This window comes from Coregonus lavaretus (genome assembly GCF_964263955.1).
Source record: "Coregonus lavaretus genome assembly, chromosome: 23".
In the NCBI taxonomy this organism is placed as follows: domain Eukaryota; kingdom Metazoa; phylum Chordata; class Actinopteri; order Salmoniformes; family Salmonidae; genus Coregonus; species Coregonus lavaretus.
In genome coordinates this window covers 23,961,776-23,983,281 of record NC_140010.1, presented here as the reverse complement: position 1 = coordinate 23,983,281, position 21,506 = coordinate 23,961,776, and the positions used below count along the sequence as shown (strand labels likewise).

The following is a 21,506-nucleotide window of genomic DNA, read 5'->3' as shown; positions in this document are numbered from 1 at the left end:
ACTGTCTGTCCAAAGTGATGAAGGTTGACTTTTTTTTACCATGATTACAACATTGCTGTGTCTCAATTAATAGTATGAATTTAATCATATATTATGTATATTGTCATTCTACTGTTGGTGTTGTCTACAATGGATGAGAGAAAATATGACATATCTGTGATGTGAATACTGTGTAAACTGACTGACCTCTGGAGTAGTCCGTCTCCGCAGTAGGCAGCTCCATGGGTGTAGAGGAGAGGTGGGGAGAGCTCACTGAGGAGACCGTCTGCTTCCACCTGAACTCTGTACTGGTACTCCTCATCCTTTACAACGTCACTGTAGGAACACATCAAAACATGCAACATTCAAGTGTAAACATTGTTCAAATGACATGCTTGTCTCATGGAAATGTATTCCTAAATACAGATATAATTAACATTTTGGATTATTTCCAGGTCGAATTGTTGCATAGAGATACAAAATGACCAAAAACTAAAAAGTTCTATCAATCAACAACCATTTTGAACAGCAAGGTTAGATGGACACTGCACAGTGCACACACACAATACACAATAACAAAACAGATTGTTCTTGTCAGTGTTGGGGAGTAGTGAACTATACATGTAGTTCAACTAGTATTTTACTAATAATAATAATAATAATATAATAATAATAATAATAATAATAATAATAATAATAATAATAATAATAATAATATGCCATTTGCAGACGCTTTTATCCAAAGCGACTTACAGTCATGCGTGCATACATTTTTGTGTATGGGTGGTCCCGGGGATCGAACCCACTACCCTATTTTAACTACATTTGGCAGTAGCTTGGTGGTAGTTTTTTTTTTGCCATGTAGCGGTGTAGCTAACTACTGGAACTATATACTACTTTTTTTTGCATAAAATAAAATATAGGTGAAGTAAGTGTATCCCATGCTATTTTAGTAATTTCCTAAAGTTTTCACAAAACAAGACAGGTCCTAACTTCTTTACACTAATTCTATGAGTTGGGAGTTTTTTGGCGACCCCTACAGTCTGAATGTCTTTTGCGGTCTCTCTGATCTCGCTCTTTTCCCTCTTGCCTTTTGGCGAGAGTGCCCACGAACTGTGAAGCAGAAAGAAACCTAGAAGAAACCTAGAAATATTGAATGTTGATAACTTAGATAACTTACTGGAAACAAAGTTGTGTAGTATACTGAATATTTACTACTACAGAAGAATCGAGCGCTTAGATAATCAGAGTGAGCTGAACCAGAGGGGAATTCTGACGTTTTTTCCTTTGATGTTTATGAAAAGAGAATCCTGGTGAGTTAGCTTTATGCTAGCCAAATTCTATGCCTGTCTTGATGAATAACTAAAGTGCACATGATATTTACAATCTAAAATCAGTCAGGATATTGACATAAACATGTACTGTATGCTTTTGAGAGTGATGATCATTTAGATTTTAGAACGTTTTGGATTTTGCATTTGCTATCGCTACATGTGCATTGCTTTGTATGAGAGTGATTGAACAGTAATGGCGCTCGGCTGTAGTTGCCTTGTGGAGAAGAATGTGGGTTTTGCAACATAATCTGTAAATCCTTTTGAAACCTCTACATGATGATTAAAGTAAGAGACTGAATAGGTTTTGTACCCCCCGTTTGATTTGACGGCACCAGCGCCACCTGCCATCTTCTACAAACTAGATGGCGATGCTGAGGAGGGCACCTGTCTTGCTGGTTTCTGCTCGGCGTAGCTTTTTTGTGTTAATTATTCAAATTGAATACAATTTATTTATAAAGCCCTTTTTACATCAGCAGATGTCACAAAGTGCTTATACAGAAACCCAACCTAAAACCCCAAACAGCAAGCAATGCAGATGTAGAAGGAATTATTACTTTGTTTGCTCAGAATGTTAGTGCAATAATTTCCTACGATCGACAAACACTTCTGGATCATGAATCGGAAGCTACACATTTATCTCTCAGCCTCCCAGATCTGGAATACTGCATTCGCTCCTTTGTTTCCCGCACAGTGGGCCTACCTGTTGCTCCTGGCCGAGATGACCTAAGGCAATGCCGGCGACAAAGAAGAGGAAGGAAAGGGGGACTCCAAGCTAGGCTGAAAAGACGGGCTACACGGCCTCCTCTCCTAGTATCCTGATGGTTAATGTCCAATCGCTGGAAAATAAACTTTGTAAACTCAGAGCAAGGCTTCAATCACAGTGGGACATCAGGGAATGCTGTGTCTTTGTTTTTACTGAGATGTGGCTTAGGGACAATACACTCTACTCTGCTATTCTCCATATTCCGAATGGATCGAACGGCAGCTTCTGGTAAGAGTCGGGGGGGAGGGGTATGTGTCACGACTTCCTCCGAAGCTGCCTCCTCTCCTTGTTCGGGCAGGCTTCGGCGTTCGTCGACACCGGCCTTCTAGCCACTGCCGCTCCTCATCTCATCATTCCATTTGTTTTGTCCTGTTTATTACACACACCTGGTTCATATCCCCTCATCAGTACCTGTATAAGTGTTCCCTCTGCCCCCTTTTCTTTGTGTGTGATTGTTTATTGTAGAGGAGATTATAGCTCGGTGGAGCTCGTTCCTATTTGTGTATCGCTGGGTTATTCACCCGTGTGCCTTCTTTTCCCCAGTGCGCCGTTTGTCCGCATTGGTGGGTATTACGCATTGCTGCGTACCTCTGTTTATTGATTAAACAATTTATTCCGTGATTTCCTCTCCAGCGTCTGACTCTGTGAAGGAGGAGCCGCGTTGGACAACTACGGGGAGTTTGCTCGCCTCTTCCGGGCCGTCTTTGATTACCCTCCTGAAGGGAGCGAGGCGGGCGAGCGGCTGGTCCATTTGAGGCAGGGGACGAGGACCGCGCAGGACTTTGCTCTGGAGTTCAGGACTCTAGCGGCTGTGTCCGGGTGGAACAAACGGGCCCTCATCGACCATTTCCAGTGCCACCTGCAAGAGGATGTCCGAAGGGAGCTAGCCTGCCGGGACACCACGTTGTCCTTCAATCAACTGGTGAACATGGCCATCCGGATGGACAACCTGCTGGCTTCTAGTGGACGTTTTGGAAGGGGCCTGCATGGGGCGCGTGTCTTCACAAAATTAGATCTCTGGAGTGCGTATAACCTGGTGCGTGTCCGAAGAGTCAATGCACGGGGAGCGCGTCTTCACAAAATTAGATCTCTGGAGTGCGTACAACCTGGTGCGTGTCCGAGAGGGGGACGAGTGGAAGACAGCATTCAGCACAACCACGGGGCATTGCGAATACCTGGTGATGCCGTACGGTTTGATGAATGCTCCATTAGTCTTCCAGTCCTTTGTGAACGAGGTGTTTCGGGACATTCATGGTTCTGTTCACCTCAGCCCTGGTACTGGCCCATCCCGATCCATCACTACCGTTCGTAGTGGAGGTGGATGCGTCCGAGTTAGGGATAGGCGCCGTCCTATCTCAATGCTCGGACATGCCACCCAAGATCCGCCCCTGTGCCTTCTTCTCCAAGAAGCTCAGCCCGGCGGAGCAGAACTACGACGTTGGTGATCGGGAGCTGTTGGCTGTTGTTAGAGCCCTGACCGTGTGGAGGCACTGGTTCGAGGGGGCGAAACACCATTTCCTTGTCTGGACGGACCACCGTAACCTGGAGTACATCCGGGCAGCGAGGAGACTGACCCCTCGCCAGGCCAGGTGGGCCCTATTCTTCACCCGGTTAGATTTTACACTGTCTTACATCCCGGGTACGAAGAACTTGAAGGCAGACACACTGTCACGGCTGTACGACACAGAGGAGAGGCAAATAGACAACACCCCCATACTCCTGGCCTCCTGCATTGTGGCGCTGGTGGTGTGGGCGATGGATGCGGACATAGAGCGGGCGTTACGCACAGAGCCATCTCCACCTCAGTGCCCAGCTGGGCTGTGGTACGTGCAGTCTCTTGTCCGTGACCGTCTGATATATTGGGCACACACGTCCCCCTCCTCTGGTCACCCAGGTATCGGCCGTACAGTGCGGTGCCTGATCGGAAAGTACTGGTTGCCTACCTTGGCTAAGAACGTGAGGGTGTATGTCTCCTCCTGCTAGGTGTGCACCCAGAGTAAGGCACCTAGGCACCTCCCAGCGGGTAAGTTACAGCCCTTACCAGTTCCACAACGACCATGGTTTCACCTGTGTATTGACTTTCTCACTGATCTTCCCCTCTCTCAGGGTAACACCACCATCCTGGTCATTGTGGAACGCTTTTCAAAAGCCTGCCGCCTCCTTCCTCTGCCCAGTCTCCCCACGGCCCTGCAGACTGTGGAGGCCCTGTTTACTCACGTCTTCCGGTGCTACTTGGTGCCAGAGGACATAGTGTCTGACCGGCGCTACTTGGTGCCAGGGTCTGGAAGGCGTTCATGGAACGTCTGGGGGTCTCGGTCAGCCTGACCTCTGGGTTTCACCCCGAGAGTAATGGGCAGGTGGAACGGGTGAATCAGGGTGTGGGTAGGTTCCTGCGGTCCTACTGCCAGGACCGGCCGGGGAAGTGGTCAGTGTTCTTGCCATGGGCCGAATATGCCCAGAACTCTCTCCGCCACTCCTCCACTAACCTATTGCCATACCAATGTGTTTTAGGTTATCAGCCGGTTCTGGCACCGTGGCATCAGAGCCAAACCGAAGCTCCTGCGGTGGATGACTGGTTTCGGCGCGCGGCGGAGACGTGGAACGCTGCTCACGTCCACCTCCAGCGCGCCGTTACTCACCAGAAGGCCAACGCTGACCGCCACCGCAGTGAGGCCCGGTCTTTGTACTGGGTGATCGGGTCTGGCTCTCGACCCGGAATCTGCCCCTCCGCCTGCCCTGCCGGAAGCTGAGCCCGCGGTTTGTGGGGCCGTTCAAAGTCCTGAGGAGGATAAACGAGGTTACCTATAGGTTACTACTCCCTCCAGATTACCGTATTAACCCCTCGTTCCATGTGTCTCTCCTCAGGCCGGTGGTGGCTTGTCCGCTCTAGGAGTCTGAGGTGCGGGAGGTCCCTCCACCCCCTCTGGACATCGAGGGTCCCCGGCATACTCCGTCCATTCCATCCTGGATTCTAGGCGTCGGGTGAGGGACCTTCAGTACCTCGTGGAGTGGTAGGGGTACGGTCAGGAGGAGCGGTATTGGGTCCTGGTGAGGGATATCCTCAAACCCTCCCTGTTGCGGGATTTCCACCATTGCCATCCGGCTCGCCCTGCTCCGCATCCTCCTGGCCGTCCCCGAGGCCGGTGTCGGCGCGTTGCTGGAGCTGCGCGTCAAGGGGAGGGGGGGGGGTACTGTCAAGACTTCCTCCGAAGCTGCCTCCTCTCCTTGTTCGGGCAGGCTTCGGCGTTCGTCGACACCGGCCTTCTAACCACTGCCGCTCCTCATCTTATCATTCCATTTGTTTTGTCTTGTTTATTATACACACCTTGTTCATATCCCCTCATCAGTACCTGTATAAGTGTTCCCTCTGCCCCCTTGTCTTTGTGTGTGATTGTTTATTTTAGAAGAGATTATAGCTCAGTGGAGCTCGTTCCTATTTGTGTATCGCTGGGTTATTCACCCGTGTGCATTATTCCCCCCAGTGCGCCGTTTGTCTGCACTAGTGGGTATTACGCATTGCTGCGTACCTCTGTTTATTGATTAAACCATTTATTCCATGATTTCCTTTCCTGCGTCTGACTCCGTCCATCATCACCTGCTACAGTATGTTTCCTTATAAACAATTCCTGGTGTACCGAAGTTGAAAACAACGCAAGCTCCTGTTCACCCGAATCTGGAGTTTCTGATGCTAAAATGCCGACCCCACTATATGCCAATGGAATTCACATGTGTTTTTATCACAACTGTGTACATACCGCCACAAACAAACACCAAGGTGGCACTCAACAAACTGCACATGATCATTACCCAGCAAGAATCCTCTCACCCAGAGGCAGTCTTTATTGTCAGGGGTGACTTTAACCAAGCCTGTCTAAAACAAATTTCCCCCAAATATCACCAGCAGGGTATCCTTCCCCACAAGAGGATCCGCCGTGCTTGACCATGTATACACAAACATCCATCAGATCAATTTTCTCTGTTCCTACTCCCCGCCTAGCAGCAACTCAAGAGGGAGCCTCCAACAAAGAGAATAGTGAGGCACTGGACAGAGGAGGCAGACTCAATGCTGCTGGATTGTTTTGAGAATACTGATTGGAATATGTCCAAAGATTCATCCACTCAGGACTCATCCATCAACATTCAGATATATACATCGTCAGTCACAGGCTTCATTAGGAAATGTGTTAATGACGTTGTACCCACAATAACAATCCGGACATACCCCAACCAAAAACCCTGGATGAACGGAGATATCTGTACAATGCAGAGAGCCCGTACTGCAGCATTCAATGTCAGCAGAATGAACCCTGATGACTCTGTGGCGCGCGATACGTAAAAGGCAAGCCAGTACGAGCTCCCGCAAATCCATTAGGGATGCAAAAAGACAATACAGACTCAAACTTAAATTGATGTTCGACAACTCAGACTGTCATCGCATGTGGCAAGGACTACAGACTTTCACAGACTAAAATGGAAAATCCAGCTGTGCGGTGCCCACCGAAGCCTCCCAGATGAGCTTAACACATTCTATTCTCGCTTCGAGGCAGACAATACTGAGCCATCCAGGAAGACTCTCGCTGCTCCGGATGACCAGGTGAGGAAAACTATCAAATGAATACTCACAAAGCCGCGGGCCCATATGGCATCCCCGCGACCTCACAGTGTGTGCTGACCAGCTGGCGGGTGTCTTCTCAGACATCTTCAACCTGTTCCTGTCCCAGGCTGTAGTCCCCACCTGCTTTAAGGATACCACCATCGTCCCAGTGCCCAAGAAAAACAAGGTGACATGGCCAAATGACTATCGCCCCGTAGCGCTCACCTCGGTCATCATGAAGTGCTTTGAGAGGCTGGTCATGGCCCACAGATCCACGAAAGATGTCATTTCCATCGCTATTCACACGGCCGCAACACATCTGGACAAGAGGAACACCCATGTGAGAATGCTGTTCATCGACTACAGTTCAGCATTCAACACTATTGTTCCCTCCAACCTCGACACCAAGCTCAATGCCCTAGGTCTGGACACCACTCTCTGCAACTGGATCCTGGACTTCCTGACGGGCAGACCACAGGCTGTGAGGATTGTCAACCATACCTCCTCCACACTGACTCTTAACACAGGGGCCCCCCAGGGGTGTGTCCTCAGTCCTCTGCTGTACTCCCTGTTCACCCACGACTGCGTGGCCTTGCACAACACCAACTCCATTATCAAGTTTGCTGAGGACACCATCATTGTAGGCTTGATAACCAACAATGACGAGTCATGCTTTAGGGAGGAGGTAAGTGAATTGGAATTGTGGTGTCATGAAAACAACCTCTCCCTCAAAGCCAGCAAAACAAAGGAGTTGATTGTTGACGTCAGGAAGCAGAGGAGGGAACATGCCCAGATCGACATCAATGGGACTGTAGTAGAGAGAGTCACAAGTTTTAAGTTCCGCTGCATCCACATTACCGAGGACTTATCATGGACCAAAACCACCACCACTCTTGTCAAGAAAACGCAACAGCATCTCTACTTCCTAAGGCGGCTGAATAAATTATGCATGCCGCCCCGAGTCCTCTCCAAATACTTCCACTGCACCATTGAGAGCGTCCTGACTGGTTTCATCATGGCCTGGTACGGGAATTGCTCCGTCCATGACCGCAAGGCCCTCCAGCGGATGGTGAAGACGGCCCAGTACATCACTGGGACAGTGTTCCCACCCATACAGGACATCTACTCAAAACGGTGCCTGAGGAAGGCACGCAGCATCATCAAGGACACCACATACCCCAGCCACGAGCTGTTCTCTCCCTTACCGTCGGGCAGACGGTATTGGAGCATGAGGTCTGAAACCAACAGAGACTGTTTTTATCTACAAGCCAACAGACTGCTGAACACTTGAACTGGACTGACCACCTGCTCTGATTCTCCGCACCCCCATCCCCCCGTCCCCAATACACATGTAAATATTGTACTATAAATTGTGCCTTCCTGTATTATACTTATGCTAAAATGTTTATTCTATACCACTACCATTTACTGTATGTTCGTATTCTTATTTTTTACTATTTCTTATTGTTGTTGCATTGTTGAGAAGGAACCTGCAAGTAGACATTTCGTTGGACGATGTATACAATGCGTATCCCGTACGACTAATGAAACTTGAAACTACTTCACCATCTACAGAGGGTCATCATCTACAGCTTCTACAATCATTATCATTGCTTCATCTCTACTTAGGGATATTTGACTGGTGCATCGTTGTAGGAACTGAACTGAGATAATTGCGTGTACTCACATAAATGTTTTATTGGGTACACAGTTTATAATTATTTTTTAGTACTGTATTGGACAAAACTGTATTGTTGTGAATTACGGTCATTACGGTTATGATACTCTGTTGTTGTGCATTGATCTTTGAACATAAAAAAATATAAAACAAATTATTTCAACAATAGATCAACTTCAACTTCGAACGTATGTCACAAAGTCCTTGCAGTATTCTTCCTTTAGTTGATATTGAATGTTTTTTTCCCTTGCCTTATTAGATTACATTGCTTTAGATACCAGTCTCCTTTCGAACCTAAATAGACTGTTTTCACATCGTACATAGTAACTCTAAAGTAGTTTCTATAGTGTGTTACATAAGCAAAAACGTCCTTTCCTTTTTGGCATCAGACCTGCCAAATTCTCACTTGAAACATTGTTTTTGTGTTTAATAGGCTACAGTGCCTTCAGAAAGTATTCATATACTTATTCCACATGTTTTTGAGTTCCAGACGGAAGTCAAAATGGATAAAAAATTATCATAATCTCACCCATCTACAGACAATACCCCATAATGAAAAAGTGAATGTGCAAATTTATTGAAAATGAAATACAGAAATATCTCATGTACATAATTATTTACACCCCTGAGTCAGTACATGTTAGAATTACCTTTGGCAGCAATTACAGCTGTGAGTCTTTCTGGGAAAGTCTTTAGGAGCTTTGCACACCTTGATTGTACAATATCTGCATATTATATTATTTTTAAAATTCTTCAAGCTCTGTCAAGTTGGTTGTTGATCATTGCTAGACAGCCATTTTCAAGTCTTGCCATAGATTTTCAAGCCGATTTAAGTCAAAACATAACTAGGCTGCTCAGGAACATTCAATGTCGTCTTGGTAAGCAACTCCAGTGTATATTTGGCCTTGTGTTTTAGGTTATTTTCCTGCTGAATGGTGCATTTGTCTCCCAGTGTCTGTTGGAAAGCAGACTGAACAAGGGTTTCCTATAGGATTTTGCATGTGTTTAACTCTATTCCATTTATTTTTATCCTAAATAACTCCCTTGTCCTTGCCGATGACAACCATGCCCATAACATGATGCAGCCACCACTATGCTTGAAAATATGAAGAGTGGTACTCAGTGATGTGTTGTGTTGGATTTGCTGCAAACATAACCCCTTGTATTAAGAACAAAACGTTGTATTATTTTAGTGGCAAACAGGATGCATGTTTTGGAATATTTTTTATTGTCACGGATCCCCCCCGTACTGCTGCTCATTCCGTTCACCAGTTCCGGAGGTCTGAGGTCTACGTCACCGGCTTTCTAGGCATCACTGACATGGATCATTACCACCAACCCCGGACTGTCTTGTCTCATTACGCACACCTGGTTCCCATTCCCCCCTGAATAGTTTGTGTATATATGTGCCCTCTGTTCCCCATTGTCCTTGTCGATTATTGTCCCATGTCCATTGGTCTCGTTAGTACCGTGTAGTGTGCTCTTGCTGTTTACAGGTCTCGTCCCGTGTATTGTGTAGAGGTTACACCTCACACTTTGTTTGAGTTACATCCCTTTTGTATATATATACGTGTTTGTGTTGGGTGGAGTAATTTAACCTCTAATACTTATTCCTGCGCCTGTCTTCTAATCATTGTACAACGTGACAGAATAATCAACCTATAAAAATGGATACAGCGGGAAAGGCCGAGCTGGCGACCATCATAGAGACAGTCCAGCATCACGAGGACTGTTTCTCCAGACTCAGCAGCACCATGGACAGCGTGCTGGCAACCATCCTGCGGTTGGAGGGGAAAGTGCAGTCCCTCCAGTCTCCAGGACTGGTTCCGGCACCATCCTCCACACCACCACTACCTGCCTCCGTTCCATCTGAGCCGGTCCGCGGAATACCCCTGTCCCTCCCCGAGCGCTTAGACGGCGCGCCAGCGAGATGCAAGGGATTCCTTCTGCAATGCGACCTGTACCTCGCTCGCTACGCCGAGGCTGTCTCCGGGAGAGACAGGGTTGCCACAGTCATATCGGCACTGACCGGAGGCAGAGCGTAGGAGGAATCTGGGCCTCTGCTCCTATGATGGAGAAAGGGGTCCTTTCTCCCCGAACTGCCCTCTATCCAGTAATAGGCGAGGAGGTGACAAGCCAGGGAATTCCCCTGCTCCAACCCAGGCAGAGGAGAGGCAGGAAGAGGAGACCCCATCATCCCTCCGTTCCGTATCATCGCACCAGTGGTGTGGGACATGGACGCCGACATACGGCAGGCCCTGCGTACGGAACCCGTACCTACACATTGCCAAGAGAACCGCGCCTAAGTGCCCACGGGTGTGCGGGACTGTCTCCTTTCCTGAGCGCACAATGCACCTGTGTCGGGTCATCCTGGGATAGGCCGTACCATCGCCTGCCTGACTGAGAAGTACTGGTGGCCCGCCTTGGCTTGGGACGTCCGGGTCTCTTCCTGCTCCATCTGTGCCCAGTCTAAGACACCCAGACACCTCCCTTATGGAAAGCTCCTTCCCCTGCCGGTTCCACAACGACCCTGGTCTCACCTCTCGGTGGACTTTGTCACTGACCTTCCCCCCTTCCAGGGGAACACCACCGTTTGCGTCGTTGTGGACCAGTTTTCCAAAGCTTGTCGCCTCCTTCCTCTGCCTGGGCTCCCGTCGGCCATGCAAACCATGGAGGCTCTTTTTACGCACGTCTTCCGGCACTATGGGATCCCGGAGGACATTGAGTCAGACCGTGGTCCTCAGTTCACATCACGCGTTTGGAAAGCGTTCATGGAACGCCTAGGGGTCACAGTCAGTCTCACCTCTGGGTACCGTCCTCAAGCTAATGGGCAGGTGGAGGGGGTCAATCAGGAAGTGGGCAGGTTCCTGGGGTGTTACTGGCAGGACCGGCTGGGGGAGTGTGCAGATTTTCTACCTTGGGCTGAGTACGTGCAGAATTCCATCCGCGACTCCTCCACTAACCTCTCTCCTTTCCAGTGCGTGTTGGGGTATCAGCCGGCCCTGGCACCTTGGCATCCGAGCCAGACCGAGGCCCCTGCGGGGGAAGAGTGGTTTCGGCGCGCTGAGGAGATCTGGAACACTGCGCACACTCGACTCCAGCGGGCTTTGCGTCGCCACAAGGTACAGGCCGACCGCCACCACAGTGAGGCGTCTGTTTTCTCTCCAGGCGACCGGGTCTGGCTCTCCACCCGGAACCGGCCCCTCCGCATGCCCTGCCGGAAGCTGAGCCCGCGGTTTGTGGGGCCGTTTAAAGTCCTGAGGAGGGTTAATAAGGTAACGTACCGTTTGCAACTTCCTGCTGATTACCGCATTAATACGACTTTTCATTTGTCTCTCCTCAGGCCAGTGGTGCCTGGTCCCCTCGCTGAGGCTGGACCCAGTGACGCCCCCGCCTCCTCCTCTGAACATCGAGGGAGGTCCGGCGTACTCGGTCCGTGAAGTCCTGGATTCGAGTCGTCGGGTGGGGCGTCTCCAATACCTCATCGACTGGGAGGGGTACTGCCCAGAGGAGCGGTGCTGGGTTCCTGCGGTGGACATCCTGGACGCTTCGCTGACCAGGGATTTTCACCGTCGGCACCCTGACCGACCCGCACTGCGTCCATGTGGTCGTGCCAAGGGGGGTTAATACTTTCGCAAGCCACTGTATGTGCCCTCTGCTCCCCATTGTCCTTGTTGATTATTGTCCGTTGGTCTCGTGAGTACCGTAAAGTGTGATCTTGTTGTTTACGGGTCTCGTCCCGTGTATTGTGTAGAGTTACACCTCGCTCTTTGTTTGGGTTACATCCCTTTTGTGTATATATATATATATATACACGTGTTTGTGTTGGGTGGAGTAATAAAACCCCTAATACGTATTCCTGTGCCTGTCTTCTAATCATTATACAACGTGACATTTTTCTATATAGGCTTCCTTCTTTTCACTCTGTCATTTAGGTTAGTATTGTGGAGTAACTTCAATGTTGTTGATCCATTCTCAGTTTTCTCCTATCACAGCCATTCAACTATGTAACTGTTTTAAAGTCACCATTGGCCTCATGGTAAAATCCCTGAGTGGTTTCGTTCCTCTCCGGCCACTGAGTTAGGAAGGAAGCCTGTATCTTTGTAGCGACTGGATGTATTGATACACCATCCAAAGTGTAATTAATAACTTCACCATGCTCAAAGGGATATTACATTTACATTTTTGTAATTTAGCAGACTCTCTTATCCAGAGCAACTTACAGTAAAGAGTGCATACATTTTCATACTTTTTTTTGTACTAGTTCACTACATATTCAATGTCTGCTTTTTTTTTTTATCCATCTACCAATAGGTGCCCTTCTTTGTGAGGCATTGGAAAACCTCACTGGACTTTGTGGTTGAATCTGTGTTTGAATGTCACGATCGTCTAGGAGTGAAGGAGACCAAAGCGCAGCGCGTTGAACGAACATGACTTTAATAAGAGTAAAGCACGTAAAATACAAAACAAAAGACGACTCGTGAAGTCCACAGTACAACGACTGAAACACGGAACAATAACCCACAATGCCCACAAGAACACATACAGAATAAATATGGCTCCCAATCAGAGATAACGAGCCGACAGCTGACACTCGTTACCTCCGATTGGGAGTCATATGACTAATCAACATAATTACAACACTTTGACACCCAACATAGAACCAAACCACATAGACTGCACACACCCTGGCTCAACATAACGAGTCCCAGAACCAGGGTGTGACAGTACCCCCCCCTAAAGGCGCGGACTGCGACCGCGCCTCAAAACCCCCAAACAGGGGAGGGCTGGGCGGGCATACCTCCTCGGTGGCGGTTCTGGCTCCGGCCTAGACCACCACCCCACCATAGTCACTACCCGCTTACGTAGGTTCCTCCAAATGACCCCCACCGGTTTAAGGGGCAGCACCGGACTAAGAGGCAGCACCGGACTAAGGGGCAGCACCGGACTAAGGGGCAGCACCGGACTAAGGGGCAGCACCAGACTAAGGGGCAGCACCAGACTAAGGGGCAGCACCTGACTCAATGGCGGATCCTGGCTGGTTGGCTCTGGCGGATCCTGGCTGGACGGCTCTGGCGGATCCTGGCTGAACGGCTCATGGCTGGCTGAAGGATCTGGCTGCTCATGGCTGGCTGACGGATCTGGCTGCTCATGGCTGGCTGACGGATCTGGCTGCTCATGGCTGGCTGACGGATCTGGCTGATCCTGTCTGGCGGAAGGCTCTGGCTGATCCGGTCTGGCGGAAGGCTCTGGCTGATCCGGTCTGGCGGAAGGCTCTGGCTGATCCGGTCTGGCGGAAGGCTCTGGCTGATCCTGTCTGGCCGAAGGCTCTGGCTGATCCTGTCTGGCCGAAGGCTCTGGCTGATCCTGTCTGGCGGAAGGCTCTGGCTGATCCGGTCTGGCGGAAGGCTCTGGCTGATCCTGTCTGGCGGAAGGCTCTGGCTGATCCGGTCTGGCGGAAGGTTTTGGCTGATCCTGTCTGGCGGAGAGCTCTAGCGGCTCCGGTCTGGCGGACGGCTCTGAAGGCTCATGGCAGACGGGCGGCTTTGCAGGCTCTGTACAGACGGGCAGTTCAGACGGCGTTGGGCAGACGGACAGTTCAGACGGCGTTGGGCAGACGGGCAGTTCAGGCGCCGTTGGGCAGACGGGCAGTTCAGACGGCGTTGGGCAGACGGACAGTTCAGACGGCGTTGGGCAGACGGGCAGTTCAGGCGCCGTTGGGCAGACGGGCAGTTCAGACGGCGTTGGGCAGACGGACAGTTCAGGCGCCGTTGGGCAGACGGGCCGTTCAGACGGCGTTGGGCAGACGGACAGTTCAGGCCCCGTTGGGCAGACGGCCGACTCTGGCCGTCTGAGGCGCATCGTAGGCCTGGTGCGTGGTGCCGGAACAGGAGGTACCGGGCTGAGGACACGCATCTCAGGGCTAGTGCGGGAAGCAACAACAGGACGCACAGGACTCTGGGGACACACAGGAGGCTTGGTGCGTGGTGTATGCACTGGTGGTAAAGGGCTGGAGACACGCACCATCGAGCCAGTGCGTGGAGGAGACACAGGGCTCTGAAGACGCACAGGAAACCTGGTGCGTGGTGTAGGTACTGGTGGTACTGGGCTGGAGCGAGGAGGTGGCGCCGGAAATACCGGCCCGTGCAGGCGTACTGGCTCCCTTGAGCACTGAGCCTGCCCAACCTTACCTGGGTTGATGCTCCCCGTCGCCCGACCAGTACGGGGAGGTGGAATAACCCGCACCGGCCTATGTGGGCGAACCGGGAACACCATGCGTAAGGCTGGTGCCATGTACGCCGGCCCGAGGAGACGCACTGGTGACCTGCTGCGTGGGACCGGCCTCATGACATCCGGCTCAACACTCAATCTGGCCCGGCCGATACGTGGAGCTGGACTGTACCGAACCGGGCTATGCCTGCGTACAGGAGACACCATGCGCTCAACTGCGTAACACGGTGTCTGCCCGTACTCTCGCTCTCCACGGTCAGTCCAGGGAGTAGGCGCAGGTCTCCTACCTGACTTCGCCACACTCCCTCTTAGCCCCCCCCCAAGAAATTCTTGGGTAGTACCCACAGGCTTCCAGTCTTGCCTCCGTGCTGCCTCCTCATATCGCCGCCTCTCGGCTTTAGCTGCCTCCAGCTCTTCCCGAGGACGGCGATATTCTCCCGGTTGTGCCCAAGGTCCCTTACCATCCAGAATCTCCTCCCATGTCCATGAATCCTTTATGGGTGGATATAAATCCTGTGTAGGTGGATCCTGTTGCTCCTGGACGCGCTGCTTGGTCTTTCTTTGGTGGGTTATTCTGTCACGATCGTCTAGGAGTGAAGGAGACCAAAGCGCAGCGCGTTGAACGAACATGACTTTAATAAGAGTAAAGCACGTAAAATACAAAACAAAAGACGACTCGTGAAGTCCACAGTACAACGACTGAAACACGGAACAATAACCCACAATGCCCACAAGAACACATACAGAATAAATATGGCTCCCAATCAGAGATAACGAGCCGACAGCTGACACTCGTTACCTCCGATTGGGAGTCATATGACTAATCAACATAATTACAACACTTTGACACCCAACATAGAACCAAACCACATAGACTGCACACACCCTGGCTCAACATAACGAGTCCCAGAACCAGGGTGTGACATTGAAATTCACTTCTCGACTGAGGGACCTTACAAATAATTGTATGTGTGTGGTACTGAGATGAGGTAGTCATTTAGAAATCATGTTAAACACTATTATTGCACAAAGAGTGAGTTCATGCAACTTATGTGACTTGTTAAGCAAATTGTTACTCCTGAACTTATTTAGGCTTGCCATAACAAAGGGGTTGAATACTTACTGACTCAAGCCATTTCAGCCTTTCATTTTTTATTAATTTGTAAAAATAAAACAAATTAACATAATTCCACTTTGACATTATGGGGTATTGTGTGTAGGCCAGTGACACAAAATCTCAATCCATATTAAATTCAGGCTGTAACACAACAAAATGTGGAAAAAGTCAAGCGGTGTGAATACTTTCTGAAGGCACGCTAACCTGTAACACTGGGGTAAAGTGATCTGTTTGTAGTCTATGACATTTCAGATTTACATACAGTGGGGAAAAAAAGTATTTAGTCAGCCACCAATTGTGCAAGTTCTCCCACTTAAAAAGATGAGAGAGGCCTGTCATTTTCATCATAGGTACACGTCAACTATGACAGACAAATTGAGAAAAAATAATCCAGAAGTCACATTGTAGGATTCTTTATGAATTTATTTGCAAATTATGGTGGAAAATAAGTATTTGGTCACCTACAAACAAGCAAGATTTCTGGCTCTCACAGACCTGTAACTTCTTCTTTAAGAGGCTCCTCTGTCCTCCACTCGTTACCTGTATTAATGGCACCTGTTTGAACTTGTTATCAGTATAAAAGATCATCATGCTTTGGGGCTGTTTTTCTTCAAAGGGACCAGGACGACTGATCTGTGTAAAGGAAAGAATGAATGGGGCCATGTATCGTGAGATTTTGAGTGAAAACCTCCTTCCATCAGCAAGGGCATTGAAGATGAAACGTGGCTGGGTCTTTCAGCATGACAATGATCCCAAACACACCGCCCGGGCAACGAAGGAGTGGCTTCGTAAGAAGCATTTCAAGGTCCTGGAGTGGCCTAGCCAGTCTCCAGATCTCAACCCCATAGAAAATCTTTGGAGGGAGTTGAAAGTCCGTGTTGCCCAGCGACAGCCCCAAAACATCACTGCTCTATAGGAGATCTGCATGGAGGAATGGGCCAAAATACCAGCAACAGTGTGTGAAAACCTTGTGAAGACTTACAGAAAACGTTTGACCTGTGTCATTGCCAACAACGGGTATATAACAAAGTATATAACAAAGTATTGAGAAACTTTTGTTATTGACCAAATACTTATTTTCCACCATCATTTGCAAATAAATTCATTAAAAATCCTACAATGTGATTTTCTGGAAAAAGAATTCTCATTTTGTCTGTCATAGTTGACGTGTACCTATGATGAAAATTACAGGCCTCTCTCATCTTTTTAAGTGGGAGAACTTGCACAATTGGTGGCTGACTAAATACTTTTTTTCCCCACTGTATGATAATTTTTCACGAAGTAGCTTGATTAGTGAACTAGTTTTTCAAAGTAACTTTAATTAAGTAAATTATATATATTTTTAGCTTTAGTGTAGCTTAACTTCTTCCAGTGTGAAATAGTTGCTTGCTTGGTAAACTTCATTTTCAGATTAGCTTCCCCAACACTGGTTCTTGCCTTGTGTATCTGTGTCCAGAGTCACCTAGTCATCTAACCTTGCTGTAGGAAGCAGTGACCTTAAACCTAAACTGGGTGTACAGTGGGTACGGTGATATCATACCTCCTGTCCCAGGGCTATTGAGCTGTTTTGGTCAGCTCCAAACTATAAAAAGAGCCTACCTTTGATTTCCCGGCAGCACTGCTTGATTACCATTGTCTCCGGCCAGCTGTAAGGAATGCCTACAAAAATGCACATCATCTACTCTCTCAGGCGTGTTGGATTTCCTCCCGCTACAAATTACCCTTATTAATTATGGATCAGCTCTAAGAGCCCTCTCTCTCTAGCATTCCACCGGAGGAAATTTTACAGGAGTCTCTGTGTTTTTTTTTGTCAGGACTTAGACTTAGGGTAGTTTTGTGCCTTAATGGACACTGGAATTATACAATCAGTTATTAATGTACGAGTCAAATTTGAGCCACGAAGTAGTAGAAACCAGACGATGAGGGTCAGGGGGAAATAATACATCCTTGACCATGGAGTTACGACATAACTTCATCCTACCTATATTTCACACATACCCCAAAAGTGTTTTTTCTCAACTAATGGACCAAAAGTGTGAGTCTATTTTTAAGGATTAGGATATCAAGTGCAAAACAATCTTGCTTTGTCAGATATACCTCTTGGTGGCAGTGTAGACTCAAAGTCAGTCACAATGCTTAACCTTTCTTTTTTCTCTCTCCTGCAATACACCCCACTTCTCTCTCTTCACCCCCTTTTCCAAATGACAGGCCTCTCACTTATCATATACTAACCATGATGAGCATACAGTACAGAGCCTTCAGCGAGAGGAAATAGCTGAGGAACAGCTCCAAACAGCCACGGGTGTTTACTGTTTCTGCTGGTCACATTTGGTTTATATTCCAGAGACTGCCTCTCTTCCCTCCACATAACTTAATTCCCCTTGGTTTTTACATCTTTTTGCACTTACTGCTGCTTGTGGAACTTTTAGAGATGAAACCAAATGTATTCCTCAACGTGACCTCTTAAGCATATCCACCTACTTCTGCAACTAAGCGCTTGAAAAGAAACATCCCAGAAAGTGTTTGTGGAAAATTACAAACTCATTCACAAAAAATTGTGTATGATGCTAATATAGAATCCAAGCAGACTGTTATGAATAAAAGTAAGCTTAGAACAGAATAAAAAACAAAGAACACTTAAGTTGTTAAGTTGATTCAGATAATCAACTTAACACCTTTTCTCACAGTGTGGGATAAAAATGCTTTGATGTACGCCAGAATCCTTTCAAAAAGTTATCTTGAATAAGGCCCTTGATGTTGATTTGGATCAGTAGCTAGGGCTAAGAAGCCTACTGAATACATTTGGTTTTTGTGTTGCGAAAACAATACCAGACCAAAACACTAGAATTACGAATATCTCAGCTTCTGTTGCTACAGAAGATTACATTGTTTGATATTTGTAACTGACATACATTTTGATCGTGATTTCTTTTTTGTGTGTATTCTTGGGCCCAGTTCTTGGAGCAGTGGTACATGTCCTCCAAACAATAAATCTGTGTCTGCACAGGAGAACTTTCCGGACTAAGGTCAAAGTGTTTGTCAGTGTCAATCTTACCTGTCTGTAAATGTAAGCAGAGTTTGCTGGACCAGATCGCCTGAAAACGCAGGTTGCCTGACAACTCGGTAGATCAGAGGCTGGCAACTGGAGCAGAGAGGATTATGGGGCCCAGAAGTGAGCAGGATAGCATCAATCTCCATCTTTTCATCAAAGGTGCTCAGTTTGACAGCTGCCACCCTTTTATCGGTGTGCACACGTAGAGTGAGGGGCACATCACAGAAGACGTGCTGTGGACCCATGTCAAGAGACTCGTCTGTGTCTGTTATTAGCTCGATGTTGGCGATCGCCTGGTTATCTGTAGAGACAACATGGTGGACAATCATCACCTGTATAATCAAGCAGTTCCATAGTAAAATGCATATGCTTGGCCCTTTATTTATTCATAAACACCTAGAAAAAATATTTGGTGTGACTTGACATTACAGCCAAAGCATTAACATTCAGGTAGACACAATGCGTGGCTTGTATTGTGGAGAGTTTCAGTAATTGCTAAATGTATGCTGTTGTCACCCCATGTTCAAGAACGGCCTTTTTCCCCTTCATTCAGATTACAACCTCTCACTTTCAGTTATTTGAAAATAAAATAACCTCCAAAATGTAGCTATTTTTAAAACAAGCAATAGAAAGCTGGTTGCAATTTCAGTTTAATCCACCAGAAAAGACAGAAGGAATATTAGAACAAATATTATGGTTAAACTCAAATATACTAATTGATTTTTAAAAAACATTATTTTTGGAAAATAATGTTTAAAAACGGTATAATCTTTGTAAATGACATCCTAAATAGGACTGGTGGAGTTATGTCACACATGCAGTTAAAGTCCTTACTTTTTCCACATTTTGCCTTATTCTTTAATTGATTAAAAATACATTTTTCCTCATCAATCTACACACAATAATACATAATGACAAAGCAAAAACAGATTTCTAGAATATTCTTGCAAATTTATAAAACACAAAAAATAATTACATTTACATAAGTATTCAGACCCTTTACTCAGTACTTTGTTGAAGCAGCGATTACAGCCTCGAGTCTTCTCGGGTATGACGCTACACCTGTATTTTTCTCTGCAGATCCTCTCAAGCTCTGTCAGGTTATTTTCAGGTCTCTCCAGAGATGTTGGATCGGCTTCAAGTTCGGGCTCTGGCTGGGCCACTCAAGGACATTCAGAGAATTGTCCCAAAGCCACGCCTGCATTGTCTTGGCTGTGTGCTTAGGGTCGTTGACCTGTTGGAAGGTGAACCTTCACGCCAGTCTAAGGTCCTGAGCGCTCTGAAGCAGGTTTTCATCAAGGATCTCTCTGTACTTCGCTCCGTTCATCTTTCCCTCGATCCTGACTAGTCTCCCAGTCTCTGCCGCTGAAAAACATCCCCACAGTATGATGCTGCCACCACCATGCTTCACCGTAGGGATGGTGCCAGGTTTCCTCCAGATGTGACACCTGGCCATCAAGCCAAAGAGTTTAATCTCAGTTTCATCAGACCAGAGAATCTTGTTTCTCATGGTCTGAGAGTCTTTAGGTGCCTTTTGGCAAACTCCAAGCGGGCTGTCGTGTGCCTTTTACTGAGGAGTGGCTTCCGTCTGGTCACTCTACCATAAAGGCCTGATTGGTGGAGTGCTGCAGTCATGGTTGTCCTTCTTCAAGGTTCTCCCATCTCCACAGAGGAACTCTGGAGCTCTTTCAGAGTGATCATCGGGTTCTTGGTCACCTCCCTGACCAAGGCCCTTCTCCCCCGATTGCTCAGTTTGGCCGGGCGGTCAGCTCTAGGAAGAGTCTTGGTGGTTCCAAAGTTCTTCCATTTAAGAATGATGGAGGCCACTGAGTTCTTGGGGACCTTTCAATGCAGCAGACATTTTTTGGTACCCTTCCCCAGATCTGTGCCTCGACACAATACTGTCTCGGAGCTCTACAAACAATTCCTTCGACCTCATGGCTTGGTTTTTGCTCTGACATGCACTGTCAACTGTGGGACCTTATATAGACAGGTGTGTGTCTTTCCAAATCATGTCCAATCAATTGAATTTACCACAGGTGGACTCCAATCAAGTCATAGAAACATCTCAAGGATGATCAATGGAAACAGGATGCACCTGAGCTTAATTCCGTGTCTCATAGCAAAGGGTCTGAATACTTATGTAAATAAGGTATTTCTGTTTTTATTTTTTAAATAAATTAGCTACAATTTATAAAAACCTGATTTCACTTTGTCATTATGGGGTATTGTGTGTAGATTGATGATTTAATCCATTTTAGAATAAGGCTGTAACATAACAATGTGGAAAAAGTCAAGGGGTCTGAATACTTCCGAATGCTGTTGGAGACAACTAGAATGAACCCGGGACCCACCAGCTGAGATGTAGGTGACCCACACAGTGAGGCTGTTAGGGACCACAGGGTGGAGGAAGCGCAGCATCAGGATGCAGCCCTCGGTTTCAGGGCAGGGAGACGTCACATTGGCATCATACAGGCTGAGTTCTGGACTCCAGGCCTGTAGGCTGGGCTCACATGGCTGGTATACATCTGGAGGGCCTGTAAACACACACACACACATTTGGTTTTACTATATATATATATATATATATACCCACACCTAGATGCGTCCCCAATGGCACACTAACCCTAACCTTAACCCTTTAATTACTTAGCTAGCATGTTACCTAACCTTAACCCCTAAACCTAACCTTAACTCCTAACCCTGACCTTAACCCCTAGCTTAGCTAACGAAGGAAGAAAATTATGTAATACACATC

At 47.6% G+C, this 21,506-nt stretch overlaps 1 protein-coding gene across 1 annotated transcript in view; it reads right to left on the bottom strand.

Moving 5' to 3' along the window:
* LOC311098781 (pappalysin-2-like) overlaps positions 1-21,506 on the bottom strand; it is a gene marked incomplete at its 5' end in the record, with an annotated part of 88,658 nt that overhangs the window by 45,076 nt on the left and 22,076 nt on the right. Inside the window, 3 exons of the mRNA XM_084139346.1 lie at positions 187-315; positions 18,752-19,049; positions 21,103-21,285. Coding sequence (XP_083995472.1) covers positions 187-315; positions 18,752-19,049; positions 21,103-21,285 — 610 coding nt within the window. The remainder of the gene's footprint in view (positions 1-186; positions 316-18,751; positions 19,050-21,102; positions 21,286-21,506) is intronic.